The sequence below is a fragment of the Mastacembelus armatus genome, chromosome 15 (assembly GCF_900324485.2).
Source record: "Mastacembelus armatus chromosome 15, fMasArm1.2, whole genome shotgun sequence".
Classification (NCBI taxonomy): Eukaryota; Metazoa; Chordata; class Actinopteri; order Synbranchiformes; family Mastacembelidae; genus Mastacembelus; species Mastacembelus armatus.
Genome location: NC_046647.1, coordinates 20,630,240 through 20,643,677, shown reverse-complemented (window position 1 = coordinate 20,643,677; position 13,438 = coordinate 20,630,240). Strand labels below are relative to the sequence as shown.

Below are 13,438 nucleotides of genomic sequence, written 5' to 3'. Positions count from 1 at the left end.
TGTGGCCGAGCGTCCCTCTCATCTCATTTACCGGCTTAGACAAGATCTCTCTGTCAGATACGCTCACACACACACACACACACACACTCGCAAGCCAAAGTCAGTCCTCTGAAATATTTACTAGCCTCATGTGGGGAAATCTCTGAGGATTATCCCCAATAACCTGTTTAACTTAATCCTTATCTCACACACATGAATAATAAATCCCTCCCCCACTCTCCGTCTTTCCCTCTCCCTGGAAAGGACTCAGAAGTAACGCCTCTCTCACCTTACTCTCCATCACCCTCCCTCCCTTCTCTCTCACACACTCACTCCATCTGCTTCATGAACATGAGCTGGCTGCTTTCTCTGCCTCTCTGAGCGTCTTCGAGCTGTCTTGACATATGCACTACATCTCTGTTTCTCTTCCTCTTGCCTTTTTCTGTCTTTCCACCAATCCCAGCTCGCTCTCTCTGTTTTCCCTCCAGGACAGGAAAAGGAGCAGTAGCAGGGAGCACCAGTGAGGAAGATTCCCAATAATAACAACAGGAAGAGGAAGTGGGCAGTGACCTGTACGAGAGAGGACTGAGGTCGAACAGCTGCGTTCAACAGTTTTGACCATTGGATGTGAAAACCACCTCAGAGGCGACAGGAAGAAAAAGAGCAAGAGACTCAAAACCTGTTGGACTCTCACCTAAGGAAAAACCTCGACAACCTGAGGGGAGATAACAAGAGGATAAAGACAGTTTGGGGTAAAAAAAAAAAAAATCCTAGGAGAGTTCTTCGAGAAAAAAAACACACAGAAGAAGAAACTGAAATTGTCACAGCAGAATGATATCTCAGCCATTACCTGCTGAGTAAACTGTTTTTGATTCTTCCATTTGTTTGACTCTCTGAGAGTCTGTCAGTGTGTGTTTGGAAATCCAGCTCTGGGAAACATTTTCATTCAAGAGGCATCACCGAATAGTTCATCATCACAGACTTTGTTCCATTTATCTGTGCCACAATCCAGAAACGGATTTGTTCAAAAACGCAGTGAAACTCAAGCGGAGAGAAAAATCCCTGCCTGTACAACACCTGCTGCTCTCTTTCTACACTGGGAAAAGCAGCTGACGAAAAGAAGAGAGTGAGGAAGAGGTGCGCAGCAGTTGAATCGGTAGGTGATTTTACCCTCTGCTGACTTTAAAACCAGCTACCAGCTGTGAATTTCTACCACAGCCTGCAAAGTATAACCAGAGTTTGAGTGAGCTCGAGAACACCTGGAAGGATTCAGGTTCAGATTTTGCTCGTCTCGGACTACCCACCTCTGTGGTAGGTTTTCTGGTTTTCTCTAAGAGTTGGAGGGGGTACTGTAAGAGAAGGGATGATTGCTTTGACACGCTGTGTGACTAGGTGATAAACTAAGAAGAAACAAATGTACAGCTACATACATCCAGAGCTTTCCTGTCCAGCAAATAGGAATGTGAACCTGCTTTTCATTGCAAAGTGATGTACAGCAGCAGAAAATCTAACCCAGATCCCTTCAAAATGCCCCAGGCTACTTTCCCAGTCACTCCAGGGTGAAACACTGATGAATACTGGTCAAACTGTCTTGAGGATGGTACATAAATAACTTGATATGACGCTTATAACCCTGTTTAGGACAGGCTGTCGTCTCCTGTCACTGTTCACATATGTTATGCCAATAATCTCAGACAGCACGGTGTAGATTTGAATGCTGTAATTGAGCTCAGTCCCCCTCCAGAGGCTGGACTGTCATTCCTAAAGACAGACAGCTGTGACCATTAAGGCGATGCAGGATGATATGTGGACAGAGCAAGAAGAAATTCGCTCAACTAAATCCACCAGGAGGTCTTCAACTGTTCACTTCGAAAACAAGAAGCAACTCATTTTCTGTTAAGATGATGTCAACTCAGTTTGGTTATAAAGTATTGATGATGCACATTTAATATTCCAAAGAAGAAACTGTGAGTTGAGTGGTGTCATTTTGTCAGCACAAGACTCCACAGCTCTCTGCATACACAAAGTGTTAAAGATCGCATTTATCAGCCATCTACGCCAAACCTTATGTTAGGATGTAGACAGAATAACAACTCACAATGTCAGGAAGATCATTTTTGATGAGACCCTGTTTTAAAGGTCATGCAGATCATTTCTTATGCTGTAGCTGCCCTGGATTTCACTGCACCGTAAAGTGTTTCCCTGTAAATGTGGATTTTCGATGTGGATCTGGAGAGAAAGAGGTGATTTGGTTGTTAGGTTGAAAGCTGGTTGACAAACTAAACTCAGTGGTCTAATTCCTGGATAGGGAACTATCAGAGAAAATCCTTTGGGTGCCATCTGGGAGACTTCACCCTCCCATACACACACATACATGATTAGAGCCATTCATTCATTCAGATATATGTCAGGGTGGCTGACAAGCTGTCCAGCTGCGGCACTGTTAGCTCAGCTGAAGTCACTGATTACTGCTGAAAGTCCTAGTTACACTTTTATTTTCAGCGTCTACATTTTACATTACTATAACTCAAGTCGCCTTGTTTTTGAACATTTAGTTTCTCAATTGACATTTTTAAATCAGATTTTACACCCTATCCCAAAGACGTAGATCAACAAGCACAAGACTGACCTTACTGATCCAGAGCTCTATGTGATTTCAGTGTGAAATATGCTGCTGGTTTGGACTGGACAGATTTGACCATTCAATTATAAATGAGAGCCAATCAACACCACCTGCAGTTAGGATGTGCTGGCTGAAGATGGAGACTGGAAAAAAAAAAGATGGATCTTTGAGAATAATCAGTGTTAAATTGGATTAATTTAACAATATTTACATGAACAGGAAATCTTATACTGATGATTAGACTCTTTTATTATACCTGGCACTGTATTTGGATACTTCGCCTTTAGCAGGGACAGGTGCTGACAGCTGAGCCAAAAACAATGTTGATAACTCGCGGGGCTTTAAATTATTTTCAGATGACTATTGGACATTACTGTCACTTTTAAAGTTGGCTGACATCATTCACAAACGATCTCATTGATATAAAATCAAATTTGTCGGAGTGAGAAAGAAGACAGAATTAACTAGGAAGTCTGAACACCGAAGGCAGTGAATACACTGTGTGGCACTACAGAGTGTGTGTCTGGGAGCAGCTCCCGGTGTGACTTGGTTGCAGACAGATTGTTAGATGCGTCTCTGTGATTAAACCTATTTTAATCTCAATAACAGACACACTCTACACTACTCAGCAGTCAAACATCACAGACTTAAGGCTGTAAATCACTTCCTGTGCCAGATATACACAAATAAACAAAATTTTAGGTTAATAAAAGTAAAGTAAGCTGAACTGTGTCACAGACACCATTTGGACATGGTATTTTATGTAACAAAGACTGATGTGTTCGTAAGAGAGTACTGGACAGAATTAAGATCATAGTCATGACTTTGTTGTTCTTGGAGCTAGATACGCAGGGATAAACTGTCTAACTCTAATGAAAGAATGAGCTCGTTTAATAGGCTCATCCTCTGGGGAGAACTAGCAAATGTCATTACAGTCTGTTCCATTATGCAGCAGACAAATAGGCAAGTCAACGATTCAGGTACGGTAAGGGTGGTGCTAGAGAATGAGTCACATGATCCTCAGATTCAACAGGGTTTATCCTCTAGGGGCCACGGAGAGGCCTAGAATCAAATCATTAGATATCTGCTTTAGAAATGTTGTGTCCAAAAAAGGTTCATCCTCTGGGGAGCATAAAGATGCTTAATATATTTCAAGATTATCTGCATTGATTTGATTATTTCTTCTGTAGAACTGGATCCTGTGGGCTCAACAGGCTCACAGAGGTACTGTCAGAACAGGTGATCAGCAACAGGATCTTTAGGAGTCATTCTATGGGGAAATACCACATGATGACAGTTACTGGATATTTTGTCTGGACAAAATGCACATACTTTTACTAACTGACGTATCATTCATACTTAGACGTTTCTACCAGTCCAGTGGAACAAAAGTACCTTCATCTTATTAGGTAAAACAACAGAGGCGTCGTTAGTGACAAATCCATCTCGTTGCTGTCATTTTTACCCGACACAGATGCTTCAGTAGTGACTTCCAGCTGCAGTTTTTATGTCAAACAAATACTGTATGTCCATGTAAGCGTTGTTACATCTCTGAGTCAGTTCATGCTTGTCCTTGATCTTTATTTGTGTCTGCAAACCTGATTGATTCAGTTGCTTCCAAGCTGAGTGCACAACCTTCACTGATCACAATAGCAGCCCACTAAAAATCTGGAGACAGTGATTTAAAGGTCTGCAACCATTATCTTGTACATACAGTATAAATTCTTAGTATTTTTGATGATGCTGGTGGGTAAATGTTCTGCCCAGTGAGGAGATGGTAGGGTGAAGCTCTTAACCTTTATTTAGATATCACAAATCAAATATACCGTATGCCATATTTCTACATTTAAATCAAACCTCCCTGTGCCAAGATGTCTTAGACAATATACAGACAAGTGTATGACAGACAGATTTCTGGGCCTTCGACAGATTTCAGCATGGAGGACAAAATCGTAAGATAGTATTTCTATGTTTAAAACACAGAAACAATACAAGAACACTTGTACACAAACTTGAGCGATCAGGATTATAAAGTCTTGTTGACTCGTTTCTGTGCTTTAGCCTTTGGTAGACTGAAAGTAGGTCAGACCTGTCTGCCAGTCACAAAACATCCCGGAGAATGACAACTGTATCTCTGCGTCTGTCTGTTTCTGCTTCGCCGTCACACTCACACACTCTCTTGCCTGCGGACAATGTACAGATGTAATTACAGATATTCCTGGATGTTATTTATTCTTCACACCTCTGAAATATGCCTTTGATAAACGATATCATAAATAACCTTTACGTCTGATCCTGAAGTGAAATCTGTGTGCCTGGTGAGGAACATTTTTAAAGTGGTTATCATCAGACTAACAACTAGCAGCTTAAACAAAAACGGCAGGCATATAAACAAAAACCTAAACAGTGGTTTTACACGTTATCTTCTTCAACATACTCGAGACTCCTGTCACGTTTCATACATCAGTCTACCCGCTGCTGATTTAAAAGTAACAGTAGATGCCTTAAAAGTCAACTGGAGTTAAATTGTGTCTTTAAGAAGTTGTGTGCAATGATGTGTTTATTCTCCACAAGGTGTTAAATACACTTTCAAGGTGAGGTGGTGAGAGTGACAGAGATGAAAAAAAGAGAAGTGAAGAAGAAAAGTTGAGAAAAGGAAAATATGGTGAATGACAGACAGGAGACAGAAATAGACTGAAAAAAATAAGATGCGGTTTTTACCTCAAGATATTCAACTAGAGAAAAAGAAATTTAAGGTGAAAAAGCAAGGGATGAAAGAAAAAAAAAACAAGTAGAAGGAAGAGAAAGACAAAGTGTGAGACAGCAAGAAACAGACAAACAAAACAATGAATCCAAAAAAGACAAAGTTTGACATACACACAGAAACAAAGTGCGACTCAGGGACAATCTGACACAGACACACAGTCAGCAGCAGCACTTGAATACCAGGAAGGGCGTGTGCACTAACTAATGAGGACCTTTCATTAACAGACCGACAGCATTTCCCAGAAGGCATTGTGTTTACACTCACTGTTGCTGATAAAAGGGGAGGAGTAAGACGCTCGCCTTTGATGCAGGAAATGCTGTTTTAAAAAATGCCCTGTTATGGAAAATGGCCCCAACAGATTTGTCATCACAGAAATAACTCCAGTCATAGGATGTTATTGTGTTTGTGTGAGTAACATTTCATATGTGACGGCGAGGAAATGTCAGTCTGGGTTTGAGTCAACCCTCAAGTGTGTTCCTTTCATAGTGCAGGAATATTTTTTCTACAATATCAGAGGGCAAAAAAAAAAAAAAACCCTAATTGGCAAATTAGAAAGAGTGCAAACCAATAATCACATCAATACATCAAATTAAAGTGATGAATAAATAGTGAAACACTAAATATATACGGAAATTGGGAAAACTAATGGAAACAAAACTGATGCAAAATCTAACTGCTGAAATTACTGAGTGAAACAAAGCCATGAAGTGAGAGAAGGTTAGTGGCAAATAAGATTAAAGTATTAGGAGGAGAAATCAGTTCTCCTTGGTATGAAGCTTTAATTTAGTTGTGATCACATTCTGTTTATTACTAGAATATGGCGACAGAGATTGGGGATCCATAATCAGAAAAACATGCGTTTATTGGCAATAGACGTGCCCATTAGCAACCATTAAGACTTCCATTCAAAGTCCACAGTAAAGTGCAATCAAAACACTTCTGTTTAATTAATTTAGTCCTGAAAGGAAACTAAACAAAGACAAACAGAAGAGGAAAAAAATAAAACCAAACAAAATGGATGTGCACTAAAGGCCAAAAACCACAGTTTAGTCTTTATTTGAGCTGATTTGTGGGGAGCCGTGTGAAGAGGTCAGGGGAGGTCAGCAGAACACGAGATTAGGCCATTAGAGGACGAAGACTTTGTGCCGGTATAATCCCCTCATCATAATCTCTCTTTCTCCCTCCCTGCTGCTAATGGCTCGAAGACAATAAGATGCACTAATCTGTCTATTGGGATGGCACAAGGCTGCGCTGTGATATCTACTGGAGTACAGAGCACATATACTCTAAAATGTTTTGAAGATTATTTCCCTGACATTTCTGTTTTATTAGACAGAGCCCAGTGGGGGGAGAGAGGGATGACAGGGGGACAGAGAGAGACAGATGGTAAGAAAGAAAAGGAGAAGTAGCTGAAGTTTAGTCAACTCCAATGAAGTCAAATTACTTATATGCTCCATTATCACAAATCACAGTTTACTATTGGTACAGCATATGACACTGTGTGTCCTCTGGTCCTTTACTACTGCTGGTGTTTGTGTGACGTATACATTCGTGTGTTGGTTAAATAGTGCTCAAACAGCTTTCAGGCAGCAACAACTGATGCAAGACAGCGAAATATCTTCCAATTTGTACTTGGCCAAAAACCATAAATCAGATGAGGTGCCAGTTTGGTTTCAAATTAAAAGAAATTCGACCAAACTTAAATGTTAATGTGAATTATTATACTATTTCCAACATTGTGCAATATTAGAAAAAAAAAAAAAAACAGGGTCTGTTGTGACATTTCTTTGTTTTTTAAGCCCCAGATGCTTTGGTTTCCTTGGCTGTTGCTCCGGGGCTACTAACAGTTTAACATTTGTGGTTTTGAGTGTTATGTCTCAACAGCTCTTGGGTGGATTGTCATGAAATCTGCTCAAAATCTGCTGAAAACAGTCATGTCCTTGGTGAAGTTCTGTGATCTTTTCATGTGGCTCCATCATTCAGTTACTATGTCAAACTGTGTAGCGCTTTGGTTTATCTACAATAGATCACAGTTTGGTTTTCTTTACAATGTCTCTAGAATCAGACAGGTACAGGTGAGCAGATGAAACACACTTTGGTGAAGAATAAATGAGTTTAAATGTTTATCCTGAATTACACTTAATGTGCCTTTATCCTCTGTCATGATGAGCACAAGGTAAACAGTAGACGTACAATGTTCGTGTCACCAATATGTGTACCAGGAAAACGTGCTTGCAGTTATTTATTTTGGCAAACGTGCTGCAGTCTGTTGCCGGATAGTGTTGCATTACATCACTGTAGAAGTTGATCCAGATTCAGTTTCTCTTGTGACACAACTGCATGTGTTTTTCCAGAGGCCTCTGTGTTGGGGCCCTGGCCATGCAAACTCAGTTATCTTTTTAAACACGAGAAAACATGAGCTGTATTTGAGATTTAAATGATTATGCAAAACAGACTCTTCTCTTATTTCCTTAGATTTGAATCAAGAACAGTTTTTTAGCCACACACAGCCAAACTCCACACTGTGCTATACCAGAACACTTTCCATTTTTCCACAATTCGATGTGCTGCATTAAAGAGGAAAAAAGAAATCCCAGTCTAAAACTCACAATGTCAAACAGTCTTTATGACTCTAATGGCTGATAAAAACAGACATCCTAAGTGGTTTTAATGTCAGCTCCTCTCTCCGTCTCTGTCAGTCTCTGTCTTTCTGTTGCTGTCTCTCTCTCCTGCTACACCAGTGGGTCAGGACCTAAAATGGGTCACAGGCCTATGTTTAATAGATCCCCATACGACCACAGTAGTGATATGCTTTCAACCCAAGTCCCATGATGAGAGACTAAATGTTTCATTTGGGTCCCAGGCTGAAAAGGTTTAAGAGCGCTGGTCCTAAATGATAGCTAGACCTCGGGCTCATTGGCGGACTGCGAGGGGACAGTGAGCACTTGGCCTTCACTCTGAGTCTCACCCTGGCACAGTGAAGGGGTCTGCCCAGGGCTGATAAGTGGTTTTAATGTGATCTTCTCTCTTTTTTTTCTGCTCCCTCTCTCCTCTGCCTCCATATTCCCCTCCACACCCCCCACATCTCTTATTCCTGTTTTGCCTCATCCTTCTCTCTCCCTTATTCCTTCTCTCACTCCTCTCTCCTCTTGTCCCTATCCCTTTCTGTCCTAGATGATGGCTTGCGTCCATCTGTGGACTATGGGGCTCATGGCCACTATGGTCTTGTCTATCTCTCTTGCCACTGCTGAAGACTCTGGCCTTCCTGTGGTAGAAGGACAGAAGCAAAGCCCTGTTGAGATTGTGAAGAAGGAGTCCCATCCCATCCTGTCCCGACAGAAAAGAGACTGGATATGGAATTCCTTATATGTGGAAGAGGAGAAACCTGCACCCATCGCCTACAAGATAGGACAAGTATGTTTTTTGAGCCCAAGCTCACTAAAACAGTGACAAGGATCCTGCTTCTACAGTTTAGCCATTTAATGCTCAGTAATCTGTTTGCCATGGCTGACAAATATGTATTTTCATCCCTATCATTCATTCTGAAGCTGTATCAAAAATGTGGGGCACTGACTTAGAGATAAATATCTGCACGGGTTTGCCAGAATACTCAGTTTATTTGTAGAAGTTTGCTGGTAGCTTGTTGAATGGAGTGTGACACAGCCAACCCTATTTTTCCCTTTATAGCTGAGGTCGAGCAAGAGAGTGGAGGTGAAGAAGTTTAAAATAGATGGTGAAGGAGCAAACACCATCTTCACCGTGGATGACAAAGGAGACCTGTTTGTTACCAGATCTCTGGACAGAGAGGAGAAAAATGCATACCATTTGACAGCCAGGATGTATGATGGGAACGACAAGCTGATAGAGGACTCTGGACACTTTGTTGTTCAGGTGACAGATCTCAATGACAACAAGCCAATTTTCCCAAGAACATACAACGGATCAATCATGGAGAGGTCCATGATTGGTGAGTAGGGTCACCAAACTTTAAAAAACTGTCTTATCTAATGAAATATAGAGATTAAAGAAAAAACTTGTGAAGTTTTAGATTCCACACAGTCTTCAACGATCATTTAAAGGCCAAGTTTATCATAATTCCATAAGAAGACAAGAAGAAAAATCATATGCAAAGATTAATTAAGTGAATTCTTACAGGGTATGGTTCCCATTTCTGCAATCTGACATTTTCTAGTCAGTGAGACTTTAGATTAAAAATAGACTGCACTGTGAAAAGTCATGAAAAAATTAAATATAATGTTAACACCTGTCACAATCATTAGCACATCCTTCTGTGAAAAAAGCCTCTTTGGTGACTTAAATAACACAGTCTTAGCACATAATCATAATGCATCAATCATTTAAACAGTAGAACAAAGTTATTTTAGAACCTAACGATCTGACAACACTATATACTGTTACATGGCATGTTATTGATGCAAATATTTGTTCTGTACAACATTATATATTGTCACATGATCCGTTACTGATGCAAATCATTTTTTTAATGCTTTTTTATTTAGGAACTAAAGTAGTAGAGGTAAGAGCAACCGATGCCGATGACCCCACCACTGCTAACGGAGAGCTCAGTTATTCTTTGACCCCCGATGGAGACCTTTCTTCCTTTGAAATCGACAGAGTCACAGGTTGGACTAACGAAATGCAGAAATATCTTTTTACTCAATAACAAGTTCAGCTAGAGGAGCTGCACACGTACAAGATATATGAGTCAGCGCTGACCTCAAAGCTAACACCTGTCTGTCTTTCTGCAGGTGTGATCAGCTGTAAGACACAAACTCTGGACCGGGAAACCAGGAGTCAGTATGTAGTTGTGGTAAAAGCTCAGGACATGAGGGGAAGGGACTATGGCAACTCAGCCACCACCTCTGTCACCATCACCATCATAGACACCAACGACAACATAGCTTCTTTCACTCAAAGTAAGAAACAAAGGGCAAAAGTAATATGAAAATTAATGGCTGGGATTATTTTAGAAATAAAGCTTTTAATTTTCAAAGATTTTAATAACATTTAATTGCTCTGTTATTTATATCATATAACAGATCCACTGTAAATGCCTTATATGCACAGATGTGACACCTGATGTGTGTTTTCTGCCTGCAGAGAGATATGAACTGAAGGTTCCTGAGAACCACAAACTGGATGAGAGGATTGGCACCCTGGAATTGGTAGACAGAGATCAGATCCACAACAAGCAGCCCATCTTCAACATTTCCCGTGAATACAGTAAAATGTTCAGTGTTAAACTCAACCCGAACAAGGACGGCAACCTCATGCTCAATGAGGTAAGAGGCTCATGTGGCAATGAATGCTTGATTTTTGCACATATTTGGTAATGAATGCTTAATTTTCTGATGCATTTTGTCCCATGGGATTTATAAGCCCTATCAGATAGGCTTCAGTATTTCTATTTTTCAAATTATTCATGTTACTCAAGGGTTTTTCCAGAACCCTGGCAACTACAGAACTACCTAAGGGATATAAAACAGCACATTTTTATAGTTAATGTAACATTAAATGAACATGGTAGTAGCCCCGAAAGTCCAATGCAAAACACATGTACCACTATAAACATCCAAGATTGAAGAGAGTAAAGATTATTGCTAAATGTCAATGCTAATGTACTGACTTTCTAATTCGCTTTGTGGCAGGATAATGTATAACATTGAGTCTAAACCCAAAAGTCCTGGCCTACTTCTGGTTAGGAAAGATATTTATGCTTGCAGGTTTACTGTTTTCTGCTCTTCAGATAAAGTATTTAGGACATCATAGGGCTGAAAATGTATTCTGATGAAATGAGCTCTGTAATAGCTTGTACCCACACTGGCCTGGAATTGAATCACACCACAATCTTCTCTCTGCTCAACTCGCCCCTCAGCTCTGCAGCCCTTCTCATCTTTTTCCCTGGCTGTGTTTACATTTACAGAGTAAGCCATGGCCACACTTTGGTTAACGTCTTATTCTTGTTAAGCTGTTTACACATGCCTTTTACACCCTGTGACTGAGTATCCGTGTTATCGTGAATAATCCAGTTAACGAAATATTCCCGTCTACCTGTGGTGTCCCATCCACAGGTAACACAGTCCGCCAGAAAAACAACATTTAACTGAACAGAAGCTACATCAAATGCAGGGGAATGAAATGTTAATCCCAGCAGAAATGTGACACTAAGTGCTGCTCGCTGCCATATATTTGTTAGCATGAAAACATATCCATAACACTGCAAGTCTCAATCTGTGCACCATTTCAAAAGTAAAAGCAATGAGGTACTGCCATGCATTGGTAACATGTTTCAAAAGGAGGAAAAAGTTGGCAGTGTGCACTTAACCAGGTTGTTTCAGGTGAGCTGTGACATTTAAAGCCTTTTTACACCTGACACACAGCTGTCCTCGGTGAACAGACACAGGTGTAAATGGAGGGATGAAGACCTGAACATAAAAGCTGAAGTGCAAATGCAAAGTGTCCCCAGTAACCAAAAAAAAAACAACAAAAAAAACATGTTTAGATAAGTTTACTCTTGAGGATCGAACCAAATGTGCAACACATTAACTTCATTAAAGGAGAACGAGTTATAAGAAATGTATGACATTAAGGTTTGGTCTCAAAAGCAGCTTTTTTAATGAAGGAAAGTGAAACTGAGTGAAGAGGCTGTATTTTAGTGAGTGAACTGAGAAGAGTAGGTAATGTGTACCTGACAAGCATTTTAATAACTGCTATAAATATAGCTCAGCTGCATCACAACCAGGCGGTATGAATATGAGGTGCATATTGAAGAGAAGTGAGAATTCGTCTTGTAGGTTAGATGTGTAATCAATTTTAAGACCCACTGAGAAACTACAAAAACCTTAGAACTGCAGTCCACCTATTGTTTTACAGTCCACCCTTGTGAACTGATGGTTTACCAGCATAAGGATATTCCACTGGCAATCTATGCTCAATATGAAGTAAAACCCTGATGTAATCAATACCAATTTCTGTCTTCTTGTTGATTTAAATCCCACTCGTCTCTTTCCCCAGGCTCTGGACTATGAGAAAAAGAACAGCTACACTTTTGATGTCAAAGTGCGAGAAAACCTAATAAACCTGCATTCTCCTCCTGACAACATAAACAGTGCAGTCACCACAGCCCAGGTAAATATCAGACAGGACTTGAAGTCTTTAAGCCTCCCTCCAGGGGTGTTATCACTCCACTTCTTACCGGCTTTCTATTAAAAATCAGAAAGATGGGTACAACTCGAATGAAGGGCAGAAATATGCATCACTGATGGCTTCTGTGGTCAGGAAATAGTGTCACCAATAGGTCACAGCTTATAGAGTTTAACCTCACTCAGAGATAACTCATTTAGAAATGGGAAGATGCTAAATATCTTTTTCTTTCCATAGATATTCTAAAAGTCCCAGTTCTCAACCATGGAGCTGCTCAGTTATCAGCTCTCCCAGTCACAATCAGCAGAATAGGGGTCAGAATGAGCTGGAACAGGAACCGTGATGTTCAGTCCACAAATACTAGTCTGTATAAATCTTTGACCAAATATGTGCAAATGAAAAGTCAACACTGTCTTTTAACTGTTACAAATCACAGGTAACCATTGAGGTGTTAGATGTAGATGAACCACCAGTCTTCTCCCAGTCCAAATACACTTTCAGTCTGGTAGAAGAACAAATTGTGAAAAACATAGGAACAGTCACAGCCAAAGATCCCGACAAAGCCAACAAGAACATAAGGTACGATGCTGCAAAAACCTCCTAAAATAACTAATATTGTCTCTAATCCTGAACAGTGACTGTTACACCGATCTCTCTTAACGCTGTCCAGGTACTCCATATCAGAAAAGGACTGTCCTATTGGGATCAACCCATCGACAGGTCAGCTGTTCAGCCTGAGAACAATAGACAGAGAAGAGGAATCCAGACTCCTCTTTCACGTTAAGGCACAGGAGCATCCAAGTGGTATGTCTTACACACACACACACACACACACACACACACACACACACACACACACACACACACACACACACACACAGAGGGAGACAGAAGAAATGCATGGG

At 40.5% G+C, this 13,438-nt stretch overlaps 1 protein-coding gene across 2 annotated transcripts in view; it reads left to right on the top strand.

The window, feature by feature from the left end:
- The first annotated feature begins 308 nt into the window (after positions 1-308).
- cdh5 (cadherin 5) overlaps positions 309-13,438 on the top strand; it is a 29,434-nt gene continuing 16,304 nt past the window's right edge. Inside the window, exons 1-9 of one of the 2 annotated variants that reach the window (XM_026309077.1) lie at positions 309-1,135; positions 8,544-8,783; positions 9,057-9,336; positions 9,890-10,012; positions 10,139-10,306; positions 10,491-10,672; positions 12,405-12,518; positions 12,970-13,112; positions 13,204-13,337. In XM_026309077.1, coding sequence (XP_026164862.1) covers positions 8,544-8,783; positions 9,057-9,336; positions 9,890-10,012; positions 10,139-10,306; positions 10,491-10,672; positions 12,405-12,518; positions 12,970-13,112; positions 13,204-13,337 — 1,384 coding nt within the window. In that variant the 5' untranslated portion in view covers positions 309-1,135. Of the gene's footprint in view, positions 1,291-8,543; positions 8,784-9,056; positions 9,337-9,889; positions 10,013-10,138; positions 10,307-10,490; positions 10,673-12,404; positions 12,519-12,969; positions 13,113-13,203; positions 13,338-13,438 lie in introns of both variants that reach the window. The other variant, XM_026309078.1, reaches the window with a different exon arrangement.